This window comes from Phyllostomus hastatus, unplaced genomic scaffold (genome assembly GCF_019186645.2).
Source record: "Phyllostomus hastatus isolate PE091 unplaced genomic scaffold, TTU_PhHast_1.1 phas_contig_2, whole genome shotgun sequence".
Lineage (NCBI taxonomy): Eukaryota > Metazoa > Chordata > Mammalia > Chiroptera > Phyllostomidae > Phyllostomus > Phyllostomus hastatus.
In genome coordinates this window covers 2,666,781-2,691,340 of record NW_025333718.1, presented here as the reverse complement: position 1 = coordinate 2,691,340, position 24,560 = coordinate 2,666,781, and the positions used below count along the sequence as shown (strand labels likewise).

The 24,560-nt window shown below is 36.2% G+C and overlaps 1 protein-coding gene across 2 annotated transcripts in view; it reads right to left on the bottom strand.

Moving 5' to 3' along the window:
* RANBP2 (RAN binding protein 2) overlaps window positions 1-24,560 on the bottom strand; it is a 90,540-nt gene that overhangs the window by 10,808 nt on the left and 55,172 nt on the right. Inside the window, exons 19-25 of one of the 2 annotated variants that reach the window (XM_045835233.1) lie at window positions 21,465-21,559; window positions 15,941-20,741; window positions 15,309-15,386; window positions 12,540-12,710; window positions 11,815-11,907; window positions 10,910-11,088; window positions 4,808-5,012 (exon numbers count right to left, since the gene is read on the bottom strand). In XM_045835233.1, the coding sequence (XP_045691189.1) occupies window positions 4,808-5,012; window positions 10,910-11,088; window positions 11,815-11,907; window positions 12,540-12,710; window positions 15,309-15,386; window positions 15,941-20,741; window positions 21,465-21,559 (5,622 nt within the window). The remainder of the gene's footprint in view (window positions 1-4,807; window positions 5,013-10,909; window positions 11,089-11,814; window positions 11,908-12,539; window positions 12,711-15,308; window positions 15,387-15,940; window positions 20,742-21,464; window positions 21,560-24,560) is intronic. The other variant, XM_045835234.1, reaches the window with a different exon arrangement.

The following is a 24,560-nucleotide window of genomic DNA, read 5'->3' as shown; positions in this document are numbered from 1 at the left end:
AAACTCCAATTTGGCTATATTAGCAACAGATTTCTCAACAGAAACACTACAAACCAGAAGGGAATGTTAAGAAATATTCCAAGTAATGAAAAGCAAAGGCCTGCAACCAAGACTATTCCACCCAGCCAGGTTCTTAACTGAAATGGAGGGCAAAATAAGGAGTTGCCCAGACAAAGGAAGACTGAAAGAATACAGTTCCACCATAGCAGCACTGCAAGATATGCTAAAGAGACTGCTTTAAGAGGAAGAGGAAGAGAGGAAGAGAGAGAGAGAGAGAGAGAGAGAGAGAGAGAGAGAGAGAGAGAGAGAGAGAGAGAGAGCGCGCGCGCGAGAGGAACACAGGTACAAAGGGGGAAAAATAAGTACCTATCAATAATAAGTTTAAATGTAAATAGACTAAATGCTCCAATCAAAAGACATAGGGTGGTTCTGGTCACAATGGAGGCATGGGTAGAAACACTTTGCTTCCTCACACAACCAAAAGGAGGCTAATAACCAATCTAAAAACAATAAGCAACCAGATGTGCCAGAAAATCAAAATGGGTGGAACTCCGACAACCAACGAATTAAACAAACATTCAGCAGACTGGTAGGAGGGACGGAGACAGGCAGTCAGGCAGGTGGAAAGGACCCACAGCAAGGTGGTACCGCATGGGTGAGACAGGGATGGCTGAGAGGACTTGCACAAGGCAGCAGACTACACGGGTAATACGAGGCTAGCTGAATGGGAAACTAAAGACTCAAGCTAGCTACCATTACACACACACACACACACACACACACAAATATAGATCTACCCATATATAGAGAAACTTTCATCCCAAATAAGCAAAATAGACATTCTTTTCAAATGCACATGGAACATTTTCCAAGATAGACCACATGGTAACAAACAAAACAGGTCTCTACAAATTCAGGAAAACTGAAATCATATCAAGCATTTTCTCCAACCACAAGAGCCTGAAACTATAAACCAATCTCAAGGAAAAAAACTCAAAAACATTCATATTTGAGAAGATCTGACAGCATGCTATTAAACAATGAATGGGTGAATAATGAGAACAAGGAAGTAATCAAAGAGATTCTGGAAACAAATGAAAATAAACACAAAACAGTCCAAAACTTATCGGACACAACAAAGGCAGTCCTGAGACGGAAGGTCATAGTGATACAGGCCTAAGTAAAAAAGACAGAACATTTCAAATAAACAACCTAACCCTACATCTACAAGAAATGGAGGAAGAACAAACAAAGCCCAGAGTGAGTACAAGGAAGGAAATGACCAAATTCAGAGCAGAATTAAATGACATAGAGAGTAAAAGCACAATTCTAAGAATCAATGAATCCAAGAGCTGGTTTTTTGAAAAGATAAACAAAATCGACAAGCCTTTAAGCAGACTCATCAAGAAAAAATAGAAAGGACCCAAATAACTAAAATCAGAAATGAAAGAAGAGAAAAACAACAGATCTATAATACAATGGATTGTAGAAATTACACAAAGAACTATATGCCAAGAAATTTGAAAACCTGGATGAAATGGACAAATTTCTAGAAAAATACAATCTTCCAAAAATGAATAAGGCAGAAGCGGAAAACCTGAACAGAGGGAAAACAAGTGGTGAAATCGAAGCAGCAATCAAAATCTCCCTGTACACTAAAGCCCTGGATCAGTCGGTGTAGTAAGAGAATTTTATAAAACATTTTAGGAAGACCTAACCCCTATACTTCTATGACTATTCCAAAAAACCCAAAATGGTAGAAGACTCCCAAACTCTTTGTATGAAGCCAGCATCACCATAATCCCAAAACCAGAAAAAGACACAACAAAGAACACTACTACAAGCCTATATTGCTGATGAATATAGGTGCTAAAATCTTCAAAAAAATATTGGCAAACCACATTCAGCAATACATTAAAAAGATCATACACCATGATAAAGTGGGATTCACCCCAGAGGTGCAAGGATGGTACAATATTCACAAATCAATACATAAAATATTTCACAAAAACCAAAGGAAAGAAAAAATTACATGATCAAATCAACAGGTGCAGAAAAAGCATTTGATAAAGTACAGCACCCATTTGTGATAAAAAACACTCAGCAAAGTGGGAGTACAGGGAGCATACCTCAACATAATAAAGGCCACATACTAGAAACCTACAGTCACATAACAGGCAAAAAGTACAAGCATCCCCACTAAGATCAGCAAGATAAGGATGTCTGTTCTCACCAATCCTATTTCACATAGTATATGAAGTCATAGCCACAGCACTGAGACAAGAAAAAGAAATAAAAGGCATCCAAATTGGAAAGAAGGAGGTAATACTGTCACTGTTTGCAGATGACATGATAGTGTACGTAGAAAACCCTACAGACTCCACCAAAAAACTACTCCATCTACTAAGTGAATTTAGCAAAACAGTGGGATACAAAGTCAATATTCAGAAATCTAAGGCATGTTTGTACACCAACAACAAAATACCAGAAACAGAAATCAGGAAGAAAAAAAAACATTTGCTATATAGCAACAAGAAAAATAAAGTACCTAGAAATAAACCTAACCCAGGACGTAAAAGACCTGTACTCAGAAAACTACACAGCACTGAAGAAAGAAATTAAGGAAGACGTAAACCAATGGAAACATACACTATCTTCATGGATTGGCAGAACATGATCAAAATGTCCATACCACCCAAAGCAATTTATACAGTCAACACAATCCCTATTAAAATACCAATGACATATTTCATAGATACAGAAGAAACATTTCAGAAATTTAGATGGAACCATAAATGATCCTGAATAGCTGCAGCAATTTTGAGAAAGAACAACAAAGTTAGAGGAATCATAATACCTGATATCAAACTGTATTGCAAGGCTACCAGAATCAAAACAGCTGGTACTGGCATAATAACAGACATATAGATCAATTGAATAGAATAAGGAGCCCAGAAATAAACCCAAATGTCTATGGTCAATTAATTTTCTACAAAGGGGGAAGAAGCACAAATGGAGTAAAAATACCCTCTTCAAAGAATGCTGTTGAAAAAGCTGGACAATTACATGCAAAAAAATGAAACTCAACCATCAACTTACACCATACACAAAAATTAACCCAAGGTGTAGAAAAGACCTAAACATAAGTTGCAACACTAAAAAAGTCCTAGAGGAGAACATAGGCAGGATAATCTCAGATATTCCACACAACAATATTTTTACCAACATGTCCACTTGAGCAAGGGACATAAAAGAAAGAATAAACAAATGGGACTTCATAAAAAAAAAATAAAAAGCTTCTGCACAACTAAAGAAAACATCAGCAAAATGAAAAGGGAACCAACCATACAGAAAAATATATTTGCAAATGACACCTTGGACAAGGGTTTGATCTCCAAAATAGATAAAGAACTCACACAACTCCACTCCAGGAAGACAAAAAACCCAATTAAAAAATGGGCCAAAGGACCTGAACAGACACTTCTCCAAAGAGGACATATGAAGAGCCCAGATATATAGGAAAGGATATCACTAGCCATCAGAGAGATGCAATTTAAAACCAAAATGAGATACCACTTCAGAATGGTCTGAATGGCCGTCATAAACAAATCAACACACAAGTTCTGGCGAGGTTGTGGAGAAAAGGGAAGCCTAGTGCACTGTTGGTGGGAATGCAGACTTTTGAAGCCACTGTGGAAAATAGTATGGAATTTCCTCAGAAAACTAAAAACAATAAAACTGCCTTTTGAGCCAGCAATTCCACTGCTGGGATTATACCCTAAGAAACCTGAAACACCAAGTTAAAAGAACCTATGCACTTCAATGTTCATAGCAGCACAAATTATAATAGCCAAATGTTGGAAACAACTTCAGTGCCCATCAGTAAATGAGTGAATTAAAAAAGGATGGTACATCACACAATGGAATCCTATACAGTAGAAAGAAGGAGCTCCTACACTTTGTGACAGCGTGGATGGATCAGGAGAGCACTATGCTAAGTGAAATAAGCCAGGCAGTGAAAGACAAATACCATATGATCTCACTTATAGGTGGAACCTAATCAACAAGAAAAGCAAGCAAGCAAAATATAACCAGAGACATTGAAATAAAGAACAATCTGACAGCAACCAGAAGGGAAGGTGGAGGGAGGGTAACGGGGGAAATAATCAGAAGGGTCATCAGGGAACATGTATAAAGGACACATGGATATAATCAAAGTTTGGGAGGATCAAGGGTGCGAGGAGGGGATGGGTGGTATGCAGGGGAGTGGTGGGTGAAAAATGGAGACAACTATACTTGAACAACAATAAAAAAAATCATAGGAAAGAGAAAGTACATTTCCAGCACTTACTGAAAAGAACCTGCATATAAGTAAGCCCACATATTTTGGTATTTATGGGGCAGGCCACAGGGAATCCTAGAACCATTCCCCCACTGATACAGAGGGATGACTATCTATATCTATCTATCTATCTATCTATCTATCTACACACACACACACACACACACACACACACACACACAAACTATATACAGTGTTCAGTATTATCTGCAGTTCCAGGCATCCACTGTAGTGCTTGTAACATACTGCTATGAATAAGAGTAGCACTACAAATGAAAATTCTATCACAAAGAAAATTTCCATGAAAGCACAATTGTATCTTATACCCCTTTATATATTTCAAAATTTGTTTTAAGAAAGGGATTGTCTAGGATCTACATTTAAAAGTCTATCTTTTCAATCATACAGATGTACTTTATACAATGTATACACAGAAGATTTTTGAAAACATGTATCAAATTTTACCTTGGCTTGTAGAATCTGCATCATTTTCCTTTCCAGTAGACAAATCGACGGGTTTGTCCACAGTTCCAGATAAAATAGATGGTGAACCAATAGATTTGGTAATAAAATCAGGTTCTTCATATTTACATAAAAATGGTACAGTCACTTTCGCCCCACCTGTGCACATACTGTCAGCTGTGCTGGTCATTTCCTCATTCCGGGATTTCTGCAAAGTAGTAGTAACAAGAAACTACCATTAAATACTGACTGACAAAAAGGAGCACATAACTTATTTTAAAATAAATCTAGGTATTGGGAGCTCTAGACAAAATGGAGTAGCACACTTCACTTTCTCTTATTGTACACTCCATCCTATCTCTCCCAATATCTACATCCAACCTTAGCTTAAACAGATAAAGCAACTAGAAGAAGCCTGTGAAAGCTGATGAAAGCAGGAAGATTAAATCTTGAGGGACAATCTGGTGGTGAGAACATCATGGGAGGTTTACAGCACTGCCCCTAATATCCCAGCAGGGTGCTAGAATAGCCCAGAAAATGCGAGCTGTCCATGGCAAAGATGGAAAGAGTCCCAAGAAAAGCCAGCTCTCTCTCCCTAGGATTGAGGGATGTCATAAAATTATTCATGTGTTGAATGACAGACTAGAAAAGCTATCATAACAAAGCTTCAAAAGGTGAGGACAAATACTCTTAAAGCAAATAAGACAGAAGTTCTCAGCAAAGAATTAGAAGGTATAAAGAGAGTCAAATGGGAATTTTACAATGGAAAATATAGTAACAGAAATTATAAAATTTATAGCAGAAAATACAGGAGTGCGCAAAAGTAGATTTAGAGTTGTTGCTATGGAAAAAACAGATTATGATTATTAGAATAGCTTTATTAACTCAGAAGAATATGACAATGGCACAGTACACTTTAGATACAATCTCATAAGTGCTCAAATTGCTGGCCTTCATTATTTACACATGTATTTACATTATTTACACATCGTAGTCTTTGAAAAATCACTAAACAACCTGAATTTCAGTGACCTGCTTGGGTTAGCCCCACTGCTTCATGAGGTGATTGAATGAAAACCTAATTTTGCTCACCCCTGTATATACCTCTTAAAGCTCACATGGAACATTTATCAAGCAAAATCAGAACCTGGGCCACAAAGCACAGCTCAACAAAATCAAAAGAACAAAAATCATACAAAGTATACTCTCAGTTTGTAACAGAATTAAACTAGAAATTAACAAATATAGCTAGAAAAATCCCAAAGTACTTAGATTAAACAGCACACTTTTAAATAATACATGTGTCAAAAGTCTCAAAACCAATTAAAAATACTTTGAAGTAAATAAAAATTAAACTACAACTTATCAAAATTTATGAAATGCAGCAAGAGCAAGGAAGGGAGAACATTGTAATACTAAATGCATATAGAAAAGATCTTAAGTCAATACATTTCCACCATTAGAAACTATAGAAAGATCAAACCTAAAGCAAGAAGAAATAATGAAAAGTAGAAGAGAAACCAATAAAACAAAAGAGAAAAAAAATCAACAAAATCAAAATCACCTTTTCATTTTTTGAAAAGGTCAATAAAATGCATAAACTTCTCTAACCAGGCTAAACAAGATAAGAAAGAAAACAAATTACTAATATCGGAAATGAAAGAGGAGCTTTAACACTTCATGACTAGTGTCATGCCCACGAATCTGACTACAGAGGAAACGAACCAATTCCTTGAAAGGCACAATCTACCAAACACACAAGAAAAAATATATAATTTGAATAGACCTATATCTACGCATCATCAATTAAATCCTTATGAGGCCCAGATGGCTTTAACAGCAAATTCAAACAAACATGTAAGAAAAAGATAATACCAATTCCTATAATGTCTTCCAGAAAATAGAAGCAGAGGAAACACTTCCTAACAAAGTACATGAAGCAAAAACTGATAGGAAAAAGACAAATCCACAATTATGTCTGCAACCCTCCTCTCAATAATCAACAGAACAAGCAGGTAAAAAGTCAGACAAGATATATTAGACTTGGACAACCTAGTATCAACTAATTTGATCTGATTAGCATTTACTGAGCATCCCACTCCCAAAAAGCAAGCTACACATTTTTCTCAAGTGCACAATGAGCATTCATCAAGACAGCTTTCATTATATCTTTAAGAACTGAAATTATTCAAAATATGTTCACAGACAATAATGAATTAAATTAGAAATCAATAACAGAATATCTGAAAAATCACCAAATAATCTGGAAGCAACATACCACTATCTGATGTACATCTCATCTCAAAAAGAATGCCTCAAGGAAAAGTATTTTGAACTGAATTAAAGTGAAAATACCAAAAATTAAAACTTGTAGGAAAGAGCTAAACAGTTCTTCAGAAAAAATCTTACGGCATTATTTTTACTGAAAAGAAAAATGGTTTTAAATCAATAAACTTCCACTTTAAAAAACTAGAGGAAAGCAAAATAAACTGGAAATAATCTTCAATAATTAATGAACAAACGGTGGTACATCCACATAATGGAATACTACTTAGTTAAAAAAAAGGGGGGGAGCTAGTATGCTGAGTAAAAAAAGCTTATGTAACCAAAGGTTACATATGTGATTCCATTTAGTTGTTAGTCTGGAAAAGGCAAAAATACAGAAACAAAAAACAAATTAGCCCTGACTGGTGTAGCTCAGTGGACTGAGCATGGACCTGCAAACCAAGGGGTCACTGGTTCTATTCCCAGTCATACACATGCCAGGGTTGCAGGCCAGATACCCAGTAGGGGGCGCATGAGAGGCAAGCACAGATTGCCTCTCCTTCTCTCTTTCCCTTCCCCTCTCTCTAAAAATAAAATCTTTAAGAAAAGAAAAGAGATCAGCAGTTGCCACAGGTTATGCATGAGGAAGGATCTGCTCTAAAGCCTGATCTGTGGTGGGAATTACAAAAATTAAGTTATGTAGAAGAACCATAGAAAACATACAGACATACACATAAATAGACACTTCAAAAGTGAATTTTACTTATGTAAATAAAAATAATTAATGCAAAGGGATCATTATTTCTTAATGTACTGAAACACAAAAATCATTCACTCTATTGTGTCAAATGGTTTAGAGTATCACAAGTTTTATTCATAACTAAAAAGTTGAAACAATCCAAATAGCCTACAACAGATAAATGAATAACTGAAATGTGGTATTATCCATAAAAAGAAATGAAGTAAATCTTGTATGCAGCAATATATATACCCCTAGGAAACAAGCAAGTGAAAGAAACCATATACAACTGCATCCCCAATCCTCAGCATAATGGTAATTCATAGTAAATGCTTATAAATACTGTAGACAGGCATTTCATGCAAGAGATTTTCATATCTGAAGACCCTGCATAATCCAATATGAATTACACACAGTGTAAAGTATTTAATGTATTCTAAAAGGGTGGAAATCTCCTTCCATTACAGCACATTTTAGCTTTAATAGTTAATAGTTCTGTTTCATCTGTGGGTGCTCCCTGCAAAATTATAATTTACTGTGGCATTTTTTCAACCTTTACAGTGATTTATCACATTTAACTTCTGAACCAAAGGTACTTTGGACAGCCCCTAGTACTACTACTTAATGACCATTATGATAATGTTGCAGACTATTTTATAAGAAGATTTTAAGTTTTAAAATGATAAATGTTTTAAAATAATTTAATAATCACCTCAAAGAAGATACTGCAACACCTATGAGCAGCATGGTTCACAAAATACTGACAAAAGATATCAAGACCGCCCTGGCTGGGTGGCTCGGTTGGTTGCAGCATCATCCCATACACCAAAAGGTTGCAGGTTTGTATCCCAGTAAGCGAACATACCTAGACTACAAATTTGAACCTCAGTTGGGGTGCATATGGGAGGCAAACAATTAATGTTTCTCTCTCACCCCAATGTTCCTCTTTCGCTCCCCCTTTGTCTCTCTCTAAAATTAATAAACATATCCTTGGGTAAGAAAAATAATTAATACCCAAGTCCTTGTATACCAGCTAATGTGGCAACACAAGATGGGAAAAGAATAAATGTGTACAATTCAGTCTGCACACTGGCACTGACACTTTTTCATTTTTATTTTTAAGTTTTATAATAAATACACCTTAAAAATAAGTTTATTTTTTATGTTTTGCACATAAGAGTGATACCACATGTGAATTGCATTGTTTCAATATTCAAAATCCAAATTTATATTAATACTGCATTTGCTGAATGAGTAATTGCATGATAAAGCCCCTAGCACCCAGCAATTTAAGAAGATAATTAACAGAAATTACATGTTATATAGTTCCAGAGTGTCCAGGGAAACTGTTGGTGATTTTAAAACTATTTAGATTTAGCAGAGAGGCCACTGATAAAAAACTTCCATAGAACTTCCACAAATAAATCTATTCAGTTATAAATGAGAAAGTGATGTCATTACATTAGCTGATAGCCATTAGTACATATGCACTGATAAGTAAGTTTAAATCTTCTAAATAGCTGGCACATCCTACATGGACAGCTGAAAAAAAGTAGGCCACAGACTACAGTCACAGACTATAAAGGACAGCAAATTTCTTACACAGACCATGTGTTGGACCACATCTCTCTCTAGCTACACATCCTTTAATTAAATCACTGCATTCATAACTAACTCCAGGACTCTATTTCATTTTAATCACCTTCCCAACAATAAAACAGTATTACTTGAGGGGGCAAGGAACTATTCTGAATACTGTCAGTATTACATTGTAAAAAAACTACTAGATAGGGACCTTGTCTTCCAGTTTCTGTACAATACAAATTAAAACCCCAGGTGTTGATAGTCAAATTATCACTACATTTGAGCTAAGAAAGTAATCAAGTAAAATTATTGACAAAGCAAGGAACAATATAAGCCAAGGGGACTAGGTTTCAAATGCTATTTCCTATCCACTCTGCCCACCCTCGAATAAACTAACCTGTATGAAAAATGAACCACTTAATACAGTTCTTGGTTGGTATTGCGGTAGGCATTCTTAGAATTATCTGCATAGTCCATGCTACACCCCAATCCCCCAAAACTCTACATACAGAGGGATGAACCTTTATAGTTGTGTATATATGTAACAGGGACACCCCCAAAAATGGGGGAGGGGCTGCATATATGTGTGATCCTGGCAACACACACTTGCTGAGCAAAGGATTTGGGGGGAAAGGATTTAAAAAGCAGTGCAGAAACACTACTTTTTCCATCTACCCTCCTTTTCCAGCTCCTAGGGACTAGAGTTCCTGGACTCTGGGCATTGGGGGATGGGAAGATGGGGAGGGGAGGGGAAGGGAGGGGAGGGGAGGGGGCTCTGGACTCCAGCCCTTTGGGCCAGTCAGTGGCCACCACCCCCACCCACTTCTAGCACATGTCTGTCAGCAGCAGTTTCCTGCCCCCTCTTGGCTGCTCCAGCCTGGGCAGGGCCTTGTAACCATTCTGTGGGGGAGGGCAGAAAGCTGTGGCAGCAACTGGAGCTGTTAGGTGGGTCCTGTTCAGCCAGACACACACATATACTGGGGAGCAGCAGCCAGAAGGAAGAGGACAGCAACTGCCAAGTAGGACGTCTGAAGGCATAGACTCCTAAAGATGCCTAAAGCCTGATAGCAACTGGAAACCAGCTAAGCCACCTATGTTTATAATATTATTGGGTGAGAAAAGAGGTTCCTGGCGCAACCTTGAATTGAGCTGGCAGAGGGTGGCAGGGTGATTTTCTTTGGATGTCTTAGGGCAAACAGGATTTGAGGCAGAAAATTGCTATTATTTCAAATTATATTATTGTTAAATAAAAGATTCCAATCCTTTCCAGGAAATTCTGTCTTTGGAGTTTGCCTGGTAGGTGGTGAGCAGCTGGCCCTCCCCACCCCAGCCCCTTGCACTGGCTCGGTTTGGTAACATGTGGAACAAAATTCCTCCTTCTCTGGGCATAGCTGACTGGTGGCTGCCTAATCCACTTGCTAGCCACAACCCATTAATACCATCTGGAAAGAACATTCTATTTTATTTCATCAACAAAGTCAACTGAACCAGAAGGAAAACAATGGTGGTGTTCTTACTTGAGCTTCCTGAACTTTTTGAAGCTCTGACTGAAAGTCTTCCCCATTTCCATTGTCCTCATCAGTATCACTGCAGACTCCACAAAAAAATGTAGGTGGAAGTTTTAATATATCTGCTTTTGCCTTCTCTTCAACTGTTGGTTTCTTTTCCCAAATAATAATACATTCTTTTTCATTTTCTGAAAATCCAGTAACAACACAAGCAAAAGAAAGTTAAGATAAAAGCAGGCAAAGTCCAACTATTCTACAACAATGGCCTTCAATAAAATCTACGTTACAGAATCAGGTAACAAGTGCTAAAAAAGAACAAGAACTACCAAAACAGTATTTTTCACTTCATATTATTTTAAAATAATACAAATCACCACATGCATATTATATAAGTAAATATGGTAATTACAAGAATAATCAGATTGGGAGGTTCCTTTTAACTAGAATATATTTTTTTTAATATAGTAATTTTTCCCTGGCCAGTGTGGCTCAGTTGGAGCATCATCCCATAAACTGAAGTGTTGGAGGTTCAAGTCCTGGTCAGGGCATATGCCTAGGTTGTGGGTTTGGTCCCCCATCAGCTACATCAGAGAGAACCAATTAATGTTTCTCTCTCACGTGGATGTTTCTCCCCCACTCTTCCCCTCTTTTTTTTAAAAAAAAAAAAAAGCCCTGATTGATGTGGCTTTCTTGGTTGAACATTGTCCCACAAAGATGAAGGTTGCTGGTTCGATTTCCAGTCAGAGCACATGTCTGGGCTGCCAGCTGGTCCCTGGTTGGTGTGTGTGTTAGGAGGCAATGAATCAATGTTTCTCTCAAGCATCGACGTTTTTCTCCCTTTCTCCCTCCCTTTCCATATCTCTAAAATTAAATAAATAAAATCTTTTAAAAATAGTAATTTTAACTTAACATACCTGTTAGTTTTCTTTCTAATGGTTTAGATTTTTCTGAGTCATCCAGATAGAGTTTTCCATTAAGTTTCTTGACAGCTGTTTCAAAATCTTCATCTTCAAGTATAATTGATTTTTATTAAATAAAAGAATTTCTAGTGTCAGAAGTCTTCCTACCCAGAAATCTAGAAATGATCTCCAACTTTACACTTTTCCTTATGCCCCACATCCAAACAGCAATTTTGCCAATTCTACATCACAATGCCTCTTCTACTGTTAGAACTTTCATTGAGGCTCTCCTCTTGTTGAAGCTGCTCTATCACTTTAGCTCATCTACCTACCTCCATGTCCCACAACCCAAACCTTTATATGACTATCCAATTGGTCCTACTGAAAATTTTCTGTAGCTCCTCTGCCAAAAAACTCTGATATGGCACACAAAGTTTTCCTTAATGGAACCCCTGTCCATCTTATCCCTCTCCCATCCCTCTAGGACTCCAAGGAAATTATAATTGTTTTCAAATCCTTCAAAATGCCTGCCCTGCTCATGGTAGCCATCTAAAAAATACTTAATAAATAAGTACAATTCTTTCAATCATTACATCCACTGACTGTTTACACTTACATTTAGAATAACCATCTGTCTGCAAGGATCGCAGTGATCGGTTGTAAAAGCAGGTTTAGTATAATTTAACCACACCTCTAACATTAGTATGAACAGAATACTTCTAAAGTAACAAAAGATTTACCATCCTCTTCTTCTTCACTAACATAATCTGGTCTATTCTTATAGCAGAAGAAAGTTGGAGGAAGTTTAAGTCTGCCTGCAAGAGCTTTATGCTCAGGAGTTGGGGTTAGCTCATATACAATGAGAACATCATCCTCTGTGGGAGGGTCTTCAGGTTTTTTCTTCTCTTTTGCTGTAACACAAGTCAAAAAAATTGATGAAGACAAGGGGTTAAATAAGTATTAACATCAATATTCTAATGGAAATAAAAACCATGAATTTATCTTTAGGTTAAAATACGATACTGATAAAAACACATATATTCTGATGTGGATTAAACTCTACATAATATGAATTAGAATGAGTAGTAGGCATTAATTTATAGAATTTAATGTTCTATCAGAAATTGTTAGTGAACACAGAATCTACTAAAAAACATAAAAAGAATCATGCTTTTACTTAATGATCATTGAAAAAAATTACTATTAATGGCTATAATTTAAACAAGTATTTAAAAAAGTGCTACCATTATCATATTTTACATACTAAACAAGTATGGGAAAATCTGCGTACATTTTCAACAACTAAAAAAGATTAAGGCAATCATAAGTAAAAAGTGGTGTAAATATGAAACTAATGCAAGGCCTACTTTGATTAGTTCTCACAGGGAAGTTAACAATTGCCAAGGATGGCAGATGATTTGAGTTACATCCAGTTTTGCATGTGTCAAAGCACAATGGTAGATAAAATTAAATAAAAACTGTTATCCTATAGATCAGTAATACCATAAGAATTTAAGACAATTTTTATAGCTAAAAAATCAACAAGGACAACAAGAAAACAAAGGAAAAAACATGGAGAGAAAAAGAATTTTTCAAGCAATCTGCTTTGGTCTAAAAGAAAGGATTTCTGACTATCAAAACTGATAAATAAAAAAGTAGGCAATTCATGAAGCATGTTATGTACCAACTGGCACTGTCCAATATGGTAGCCTAGCCACAGGTGGCTATTAAGCACTTAAAATGTGGCCAGTCCAAACAGAGATGTGCTACAAGTACAAAAATACACACTGGATTTTAAACACTTGGTACCAAAAAGAATGTAAAGTATCTCAGTTTTTAACACTGACTATAAGTTTAAATGGTACTTTAGATACAATGAGTTAAACTGAATACCACATTTTGCCATGTATTGTGTGCTCCCGTGTATAATGCACACCCACATTTTTAGCCCAAACTTTCAGGGGAAAAAAAAATCTTCCATTTTAATTTTTAATTCAATTATATACTTATTTATATTTATAAACAAACTATCATATTCCAGGGTGTTATTTTGCATACAGATATCATTATTGCTTTCTAGAGTTACACTTTTAACAGATACACTTTTAATAATTTAAAACATTCATATAAATACAAAATTAGTACTACCCATGTATAACATGTATCCTTATTTTTCCCTCAAAACTTTGGGTAAAAAGTGCACATTATCCACAGCAAAATCTGGTAATAAAATTAATTTCATCCTTTCACTTTTCACCTATTTCTTATTTTTTAATTATCACTACTGCAAGTTTTAAATTACACACACAGGTCGTATTCATTTATATGGGATGTTGTTGATCTAGAGAACTAGCCCTTTTACAACATTAAACTTGCTTTTCACTCTCCTTCATTACAATAACATGAGTGTCAATTCCTAGCTAGTGATAGTACAAACACACCATAAGAACAGATTCTTGTTTCAGTTCTGCTGTGAGCTGGTAAAGACAGCGTGGGCATTATCAGAAAACCTGCTGGGTCCTAGTTTCTTCATGTCTAAAGTCTTCATCTCTAAGATTCTTTGGGATGCTGACATACTCAGACTTGAAACAGTGATGCTCTTTGTCCCAAAACAGTGTATAGATAAACTTTCTCTTAGGCCAGGGATTCTTAACCTAGGGCCCACAGAGTCTGCGTGTAAGTATATACCTTTTACTGAAAAAAAAAAAGCCCACACTTTTCACACAATTTCTCAAAGACTACATCCTTTAAAATAAAGCATAGGAGTTGCTTCAGCTAGTAGTGAAATTAATATACTTTAAACGGAAGTCCCAGAAATCAAGAATTGTCTCCACATCAAGTGTGCTTGTTTGGCAACCTATAACACAGTTGGGCTACTCAAGATATGTTTTTAGACACTAGGAGTGAGTTTTAATGTCCTTAAATGTGTCTTTGAGGTCTTTAAGATATCCCATCTTCTATTATCCCACTGTCTTTTACAAAAGATCTGTACTATGTATGTGTAACATACCAAAAATATAATGGTAGATGTTAAAAATGGGGTCTGCTTTCAAATACTATTATTTTTCTAAAACATGACTAAACTAGCAGCTCTAATGGGATACTCTGTATCATGTTGTATACATGCTGTTACCATCATAGATTTGGATACAAGCTGACATTAGTGATTAAAGATAAAGGTTAGATAGACCATAGGTCTTTCTTCATTAAGCAGAACAGAAAATAACAGGAAGTACAAAGCAGCAAAAGGTAAAGACCACATAAACCTATCTCAAAATAATGTTATACAACACTGAAAAAAAAACAATGACATCCAAGTACATTTTAAAAAAAGCATTAAAAGGTATTACACAACCAGTCAAAAGTTATTTACTTTTCAACTGGTACTTTTTAACATGCACACTGTAGTGTTAAGTACTGAATCTCATACAGCCACAGTTACTTCGCTAAAGACTACCAGCTGCTAACAAAACTGATGTCATCTCATACTGAGAATGCTCACTCTATACCTTTGTTCTCAGGCTGTGAGGAAGGGGTGCTGGTCCAAAAAGCCATTGGATTAGATTTAAAAAGACTAAAATTAAATCCTAGAAAATAAAGAGTATTTAGTTTTTGAACATTTTGATCATCAAAGTGAATATGACTTTACAAGAAGCCACAGTCCCTCAATTTATACTGATTTGGTCATTTTATATGCATTTCTCCAAGAGATTCATTCTTTGCTCATTTAATAAATACTGGCAAGATTACCTTACATAAACTGTGAACATCTCAGTGTCATGTTTTTTTTTTCTTTTGAGTGACAAGAAAATAACAATAAAAAACAGACTCGTTAACATTCATGATTCAAGTATATGAGTGACTAAACTTCAATACTGCATTGGGTTCATGTGCTCTCCACTAAACATGACATAAGTATCTTCCAGTTATTAAAATCTCCTAAATAACTTACACAAATACTGTTCCTGTTTGAACACTTGTAGGCAAAATACTTTCTGGAGAAAAAAAACTGTGCAAATGTGTTATGACCCTACTTTTAGTAAAACATTAGTATCCTACAAAGAGCCTGCATCAAGATAAACATTAAAAAGAAAAATGTAAATTAAAAATTCTGCTTAATCTATTGAGACTAAGTGCTTACCCTTTTCTGGTGTTTCAAATGTGTAATTAGTTGAGAATTCTTCCTTTGGAAAAGCAGCGAAGAGATTTTTGACTTTGCCATCTGAAGACTGCTTAATATCAGAGTTTTCTGACTCTTCACAATTACTGGATTCCATTTGTCTTTCAGATCCACTCTGGACCACTGAACTAGTTTCACTATTATGTTTTAATGGTGCATTAAAACTAAATCCAAACAAAGACCCAGTAGCTGAACTGTTTCCAAATGTAAATGGTTTTGATTTTTCACTACCAAAAATGCTTTTAACAGACTCTGAACCAAACACAAACTTTGGAGGAGAAACTACTGCTTTTGTTGCTGGTTCAGATGAGACAGACACGTCTCCAACTTCTGATGCTGCATCTGCTATATCATCACCCTGAAGTAAATCTGTCCTCTCTTTTGTGGTTTCTTCTAACACAGCTACAGCAATTCTGCCACATGGTGAGTCTCTGGGAGTGGTCGAAAGAGAAACATGAGGTGTTATCAAAGAATCTTTTTCCTGGGCTACTTTTGCTTCATCAAATATTTTCTTAAATGAGTCTGCAACATCCTGTAGTTTAAAACGGACAGCTAAATGTTCTATTTTTCTTTCTCCATCTGCAAAATCACATGCAGTCCACACCCACACTCTTTCTGTCCCTTTCATATTTTGCAAAGCCATATCTGGAGTTATTCTGTGATTGGCACAAAGTTTTAATACCTGGTCCCTTCTCATCACTATGCGAACTTGCTTATTATCATAATTTTGTAAAATCTTTATATCACCAATACCTCTTTCTTTCCACTGACCAACATCTTTATCATACCTGTAGAGTTTTGCTCTATGGCTAAAAACAACTTGTTCATTTTCCTCACCACTGGACACTTCAATTAGATCAGGCATTGGTACAACAGGTTCAAAGTACTGTCCATCTCTCTCTTCCTCTTGAGTAACATCAGTCTCTTCATCATTGCCAACTGTGGTCCCACTCTGATTCAATTTGGCAGGAGACTTAGATGGACTCAAAGCAGATTTAAAACTAAAGTTAAATCCTGTTGTTGACTCACCAAAGCGAAAGAGATTTTTTCTCACAGGGCTACCTGCCAGTGGAGAAGCATGTACTGAGCTACTACTTACGCTATCATCCAAAGCATCTTCCCTTAAATCATAGTTATCCCACTCTAATGTCAGCCCAGTGTTTTCAGGATTTGGCTTAGTGGTTATGTCAGAAACACTGGTAGCACCTACATCTGAATTCTTATTTTCTTCCTCAGTGACTTTCATTTGATCATTTGTCAAAAATGTTTTAAAATCTTTTAGTCCACTCTTCATTTCTTCAGCTCTCTGTATCAGCTTGGCAGCTCTGCCAGTATCCACCAGTTTATGGGGAGTTTGAAGTGGTATATCTAATAGGAGTCGTTGACATTCCTCAAATTTCTGCTTGAATTCTTCAGCAAGCTCTGGTGTTTTAAATTTTGCTGCCAGCTGCTCTAGTTTGGCATCACCATCAGAAAAATCACTAGCTAACCACATCCATGCTCTATCAGATCCAGACAAAGGCTTCAGGTTCATTGTAGTTGTTATCCAATGATTAGCACACACTTTTAGTACTTGTTCTCTTCGCATCAGCATTCTCAGTTTGCCATTGACTTCATTTTTGAGAATTTTTAAGTTCCCCAAACCCCTTTCTTTCCACTGACTTATCTCAGCATCAAATCTAAATAATTTTACTCGCTGTGAATAAAGAACTTTTTCATCTTCTTCTCCTGTTACAAGTTCTACTTTTTCAGGCATCTGAACTACTGGTTCAAAATGGATGTCATCACTGTCCTCAGTCTTATAAACATCGTCATCTTTCTCAATGTCAGTAGAACTATCAGCTTTATCAGCCACTTTACCACTTTGCAATGAGAATAATTTTTCCCCAGCACCCAAAAATCCCTTGAAATTAGGATCTTTTTTGCCAAATTGAAATCCTTCTCCTGAAGTTGATTTTGCAAGATCTGCAAAGGTAAAAGTGCTTCCAGTTTGACCAAAAATCATACCACAACCATTCTTCTCACTGCTAACACACTCAGCCTGAAAACTACTGTCATGTTCAAGGGGCTTTTCACTCTTCTTTTCTTGATTTCCTGGCTCCTGAATGCCAAATTTAAATCCACCAGCAAACATAGGAATAGAAAAATTAAATCCTTCTACTGTTGACTTAGAGTCTGTATTAGAAGAACTCTGAAATGTAAATGAAGGTGTATTTTCTTGATCTGCATTCCCAAATTTAAATCCCTGTTCTGTGATGCCAAATTTAAAAGCTTTTTCTGAAGAGGTACTTTTAAATCCTGTTGCCACCTGACTTCCAGAAGAGTCATTTAACTTAGTTTTTGAGCCCAATGTGAAAGCTGAAGGAGTATCTGCAATAAGTTTATGTGTTGGTTTAGAGGCATCACAAGCCACACATTTTAAGGAAGAACTCTCATTCTGCACAAAGCAAACACTACAATCCCACTGTCCTTCCTTCTTGGTGAACATTCCTTCAAATCCACTCTTTGTGGCATTGCTTGTCTCTGAAGAGGCGGGTGCTGGAATAGCAGAAGTAGGCTGATTTTGTTTACTTGGGTTCTGACAAGCAATGCATTTGGTAGTACTTGCTTCATTTCGCACTAAGCATATACTGCAATCCCACTGTCCTTCCTTCCTGGTGAACATTCCTTCAAATCCACTCTTTATGACATTGTTTGTCTCTGAAGTACTAAACTTAAAAGAGGCAGGTACTGGACCAACAGAAGTAGACAGACTTGGTTTACCAGGATTCTGACAAGCAGCACATTGTGTAGTATTTGCTTCATTTCGTACCAAGCATACACTGCAATCCCACTGCCCATCTTTTTTAGCAAACATGTCTTCAAATTCACTGTTTGGAGTTTTACTTATCTCTGAAGCACCAAACTTAAAAGAAACAGGTGCTGGAACAGAAGTAGGTAAACTCTGTTTTCTTGAAGTCTCACAAGCAACACATTTTGTAGAGCTTTCTTCATTTCGTACCAAGCATACACTGCAATCCCACTGTCCTTCCTTTATAGAAAAAACTGATCTGAAATCATTGTTAACAGACTTAGAAAGGTCTCCCTGGCCAAATTTAAAAGAAGGTTGCTGAACAAATGAAGATCCACTTTTGTTAGCAGACTTTGCATTCTGGCATGCATTACATCTAGATACAGTAGGCTCATTTCTCACTAAGCAAATACTGCAATCCCAGTGACCCTCTTCCTTTGGAATCATCAATGCAAATCTCTCTGGAAGGTTTTCTGGGCCAGTTTTAAGAGTGGAAACAGTTTCAACTAACGGTGGGCCAAAGAGCTCTTTATTGCTTGGGTTTAGATTCTGGCATGAAACACATTTCTTAGAAGTTGCAGCATTCTTTAAGGAGCAGCTATTACAATGCCACCAAGACCCTTCTTTCTTTGCTACTTGAAATTCGAAATTGATGTTTCTGGCATCAGATTTGCAAATATCTTTGTTGTCATAACTTGTGGGTTCTTTTAAGATTCTCATAGCCTTATTTGTTGTTGTGGCTACTGTTACTCCTGAGGACTTTAAAATATTCTGAGCCTCTTCAAACTTGCATTTAAAAAGTGCTGCTTCCTCAGGAGTTTTGAATCTAATAGCAAGTTGTTCTGGTTTGGGCAACTCATCTGCATAATCAAGAGCATGCCATACAAAAGATCTGTCTGACCCAGCATTTGGTGTCAGCTTCATATCTGGACTGATATAATGATTTGCACAGATTTTCAATACTTGCTCTCGTCTCATTAGAAGGCGAATTTTCCCAGATGTTTTATGCCTTAGTATTTTTACATTGCCAACTCCACGCTCCTTCCACTCTTTGGATTCTGCATCAAAACGGAACAACTTTGCACGATTGCAAAAGAATTCTTCTTCATCTTCCTCACCAGTTTTTACTTCAATCTTATCAGGAAGAGGAACCACAGGCTCAAAGTGAGGGCCATCATCATCATCATCACCATGGGCACTCCCTCCATCTGCTTCATGATTCTTGCTGGCCAGTTCTGGAGCAGATGTTCCAACTACTGATTTCCCTGAACCATGGAATATAAACATATCATCACTTTGACGAAAACCAGAATTCTTTTGATTTGGGCCTATGTTTTCAGTAAATGAAATTCCAGGCATACTTTTGCTTCCGAAATTGAATGTATTTCGAGGTCCAATTGTTTGACCAGCTTTTGCTGCACTGTAACCATCTCCCTGCACCTGTAAAGGTTTTTCTGAAGTCAGAAGACCTAAAAGGCTTTCGCTGTTATTGTAAACCGTAGAAGAGGGCTGTGTCACAACCTGTGGTGAGGAAAACGTGAAATCACCATCATTTGATTTGAAGTTTGAGTTAAATTTAAAAGGAGTTGGCTGTGTTGTATGCACAGGTGCTGTCAAAGATGGCCTTATTCCTTCATCTGGCACAGGCTGAACTAAATTAGTTTTACCAAATTCTATAACCTTAGATTCTGCAGATCTTGAAACATGAGCTGCAACTGGAGGTTTTGTGAAATAGCCTGGTTCTGGCAAAGGTGGGTTTGTGCTTGTCTGTTGAATATTGTAATTAAAGTAATCATCACCCCTGGGTGACAAAATTCCTGTGGCAGGAGACTCAAAACGCAATGGAGGACCATACATCTCTTGAGAGAACATACAAGCAGATGTGCTTTGCACTGGTGGTGTGTGCATCTGTTGTGAATAGGCATAAATATGCTGTTGAGGTGGAAGCCTATTCATGCCATAAACTGGACCCTAAAAGAAAAAAAAGTTAAAATTTTTATAGGTTGTCTACAAAACTACAGGTAACTAGATACAAACAAATTTTCACAAACCACAAACATAAGTATTATAAGGTAAAGATATCATTAGGTATGCAGTGCATTATTAAAAAAAGGCAGCGTTACTTACAAAGATACTTAAAATTATATCTTCTTGACATATAGAAAAAATTGCCTTAACTACTGATAGCATCTTAAACATTTAATAATATTTCCTACAGTAAATGTGTAATGTAAATATCTTCATTCCTAAACATGTCAAATGATATCAATAATGATAATGATGACTAAGATTTATTAAGCTTTTACTACTGTGCCAACTGAGCAATGTTTGAAGTACACATATTATCTCATTTTAATATCCTCAAAAACCCTATGAATTAAGATTATTATCCTTATTTCACATACGAGGCAACCAATGTAGAGAGAGGTTAAGATACTTGCCCAAGGTCACAATGAGCAAAAGAGCCAGGGCCTAAATGCACTAAGCCCTCTGTCTTTAAACTTTACATTCAACTACTGTTGTAATACTGTGTCTTAGATATTTCATGCCTGGAAATACATACCACATAGTGGTTCAGCAAAAACATTCTAGTCCCATTTCTGCTAAAATTGACTGATGAGGGACCCACCGCCACCCCATTTAAAAATAGTCTAAATATTCACACTTTAAGTGTATAAATTATTCCTTTGTTACCTTTGTGGGAGTAACATTAGCAGCTGGTCTGAGAAGATACTGGGAATTATATGCTGGTGACTGACTATAATATCCTGAAGGGCCAGTAGTTGCAACTGAAAAAGAAAGAAAGAAAGAAGGAAAGACAGACACTGTTAAAAAAAAATCTGTACTACAGTTAAGACTATCTAGGCAAGAACTATGAATACAAAAGCAACAGAAATCAAAGAAAGATTCAAAACCACATAGATTTTTTTTAATTTCTATGTATCAAAACACACCATAAAGAAAATTATCAAATGACAAATTAGGAAAAACTGGTAAATATGACACACGAAGAGTAAAAGTACCATAGTCAATGAGAATAAGCACCTCACAAGCATCAAAAAAGCAAGAAGAAAATGGCTGGTCCACTTTTCAAGAAAAAGAATATGATGTGACTCACAGCCATGTTCCAACATCAGAAATACTAGGATCACACTAGTCATGCGAAGAGTTTAAGGAATCAAAATGCATCTGATGGCCTCAGGGCCATGTTTTTGAAGTGAGTCTTGAAAATGTGCACAATGGCAAGGCTGCATAAATCACCTAACAAATTCGTAAAAAAGTATCTCATAAATAACAAAAAATTTGTTCATTGTTGGCACAGGGAACGGGGATACATCATGACTGACACTCATGCTAATGTCCAAACTATTTCCCCCACCTGTTTTGTGTGAATTTTTACCAAGAAATCAACAACTAGAAGACACTCATGTTGACAGTAAAACTGCCAATAGTCATTTGCTTGATCTGTTTAATGAAAATTTTACCAGAAAACAATACAACTTACAGACTATTTAGTCTTCATACAGAAGAAGAAATAGAAATTGTGACCCAAGAGATGCTAAACAATTGATCCTGAAAAGCACTGAAAAAGACCTAGAAAAAGCCAGCCAAGTCTAAAAAATTGCCAAAGAAGCCTGAGTCTAAATTTGGAAAACTAATGGAACTGCCTGGTGAAGATGGTTATTTTGCAATATTCTGGTGAATAAACAGGCATAGAACAAGCTAATGGATATAAGCCAAGAATCAAAGCCTGAAATTCGACTAGTGACTTTATCATTCACTGGTGACTGTTAAATATTCACCAGTGAATGGAAGCGGGCAGGGAGTGGAAGAACTCCTAAAGAATTCTTACAAACCTACTACAAAAAGTACCAAATGAATAGGTAACTCGGGAAATATAAAAGATAATAAAATTGTTCAGCAAAGCCCTGGCTAGAGTAGCTCAGTGAATTGAGCGTGGGCTGCAAACCAAAGCATCACAGGTTCAATTCCCAGTCAGGACACATTCCTGGGTTGCAGGCCATGGCCCCCAGCAACCGCACACTGATGTTTCTCTCTCTCTCTCTCTTTCTCCTTCCCTTCCCTCTCTAAAAATAAATAAATAAAATCTTAAAAAAAATTGTTCAGCAAGTCCTAGTATAAAAAACTTAAAAACTAACACTATATTTGTTCTTAAAAATTGACCAAGATTCTTATAAACTGATAAGTTAACACTAGGCAAGAGTACAAAGAGATGGGCACTATCAGATACTGGTGATGAGCATAAACTGGCACAGCTTTTCTGTACAGCAATTTCCCAACACAAAAGAATTTTTTGAATACCCTAAAATCCTGGGAACGTGTCCACAGATTATTTACAATAGCAAAAACTAGAAATAACAAAAATAGGGAACTAAAATTTGCAATACTTCCACATGATAAAATATTGTGTGTTCACTAATAGTGTTTTCAAAAATATTTAATAACAAATACTTAGAAGTAATATTTACTTTAATATTAATTATTTAATATTTAAATATCACTTTAAAATAATATTTTAAAAAACAGGCTTACTCATCTACATACAACATAATATTTGATAAAAATCTCATTAAAATTTCCTTATATATACAGAGAGGAAAGACCAGAAAGAAATGCTCCAAAATGTTAATAGAACTCCATGTGATACTGTTAGCATTTTGTTTCATTTTCTTTACAATGTTCAGTATGTCTTAATATTTCCTGTAAGTTTATTTATCATTTTTTAATCACTTAATTTTCAAAAGAGAAGAACCTTGTTGGTGTATTGTTACATTCATTAGAAAAAACAAAATTTGTGATAACAGGAATGGAAATCAGGAGACTTGCGCCCTCCTCCTTGCGGGCCACAAAACTGCTTTGTGACCTTGTCCATGAGCCATTTGGGGTCTCCTCTTTTCTCAATTGTAAAATGAGGATGTGCTGCTTCTACACATTTCATAGGGTAATTGCAAAAATAAAATGAGACAAGCTGAATGTTAACAACCAGAAGAACTTTTATACTTATACACAGAAGAAATGGAAATTGTAACTCAAAAGGTGTCAAATAATCAATTCCATACAGCACTCAAAAAGTCCCAGAAAAGGCTCTATATAGTACACAAGGTTTTTAAGTAAGCAATGTTTGAACTGTTGATAGCTCATAGATTTGTCTATGACTCATGACATTTAATAAGTTTGACTTTATTGAGACTATTATTTTACCTATGTTTAGAAGACACTGTCACAAAAGGATAGTGGGGCAGTCTTAAGTATAATCCTCAACTATTACATTAATGCACTAATTTAAACTAGACCAAAGCATTCTAACTCTTTCCTGCGTTAAAACTAATTAAGAAAAAATATGCAATACTACCATTTCAGTAATTGAGTCTCATATAAAAGAAACTTGATTTTGTCATAATTTCTGGTTACCTGAGTGCAAGGTATCATGCTGGCAAATGGCTTTAAAGTGAGACCACTTGAGTGTGAACCCTAGATCTAGCAATAATTACCCTGTACAATAATGAGTAAGTTACCTAACCTTTCTAAACCCATTTCCTCATGTATAAAATCAAGACTAATAATAGTACCTACCACCCCGAGTTACTGTGTTAAGTAACACCATATACACAAAGCACTTCTACATATAGACAACCCACAGAAGGCACTATTAGTACCCTTTGGTTCATTAAGTGTTAACTGTATACTGTAAATAAATATCTAATACACACCCACCCTTACACAAACCCTCACAATTATCATTTGAGTCAAATATTTCCATGTTTCAAA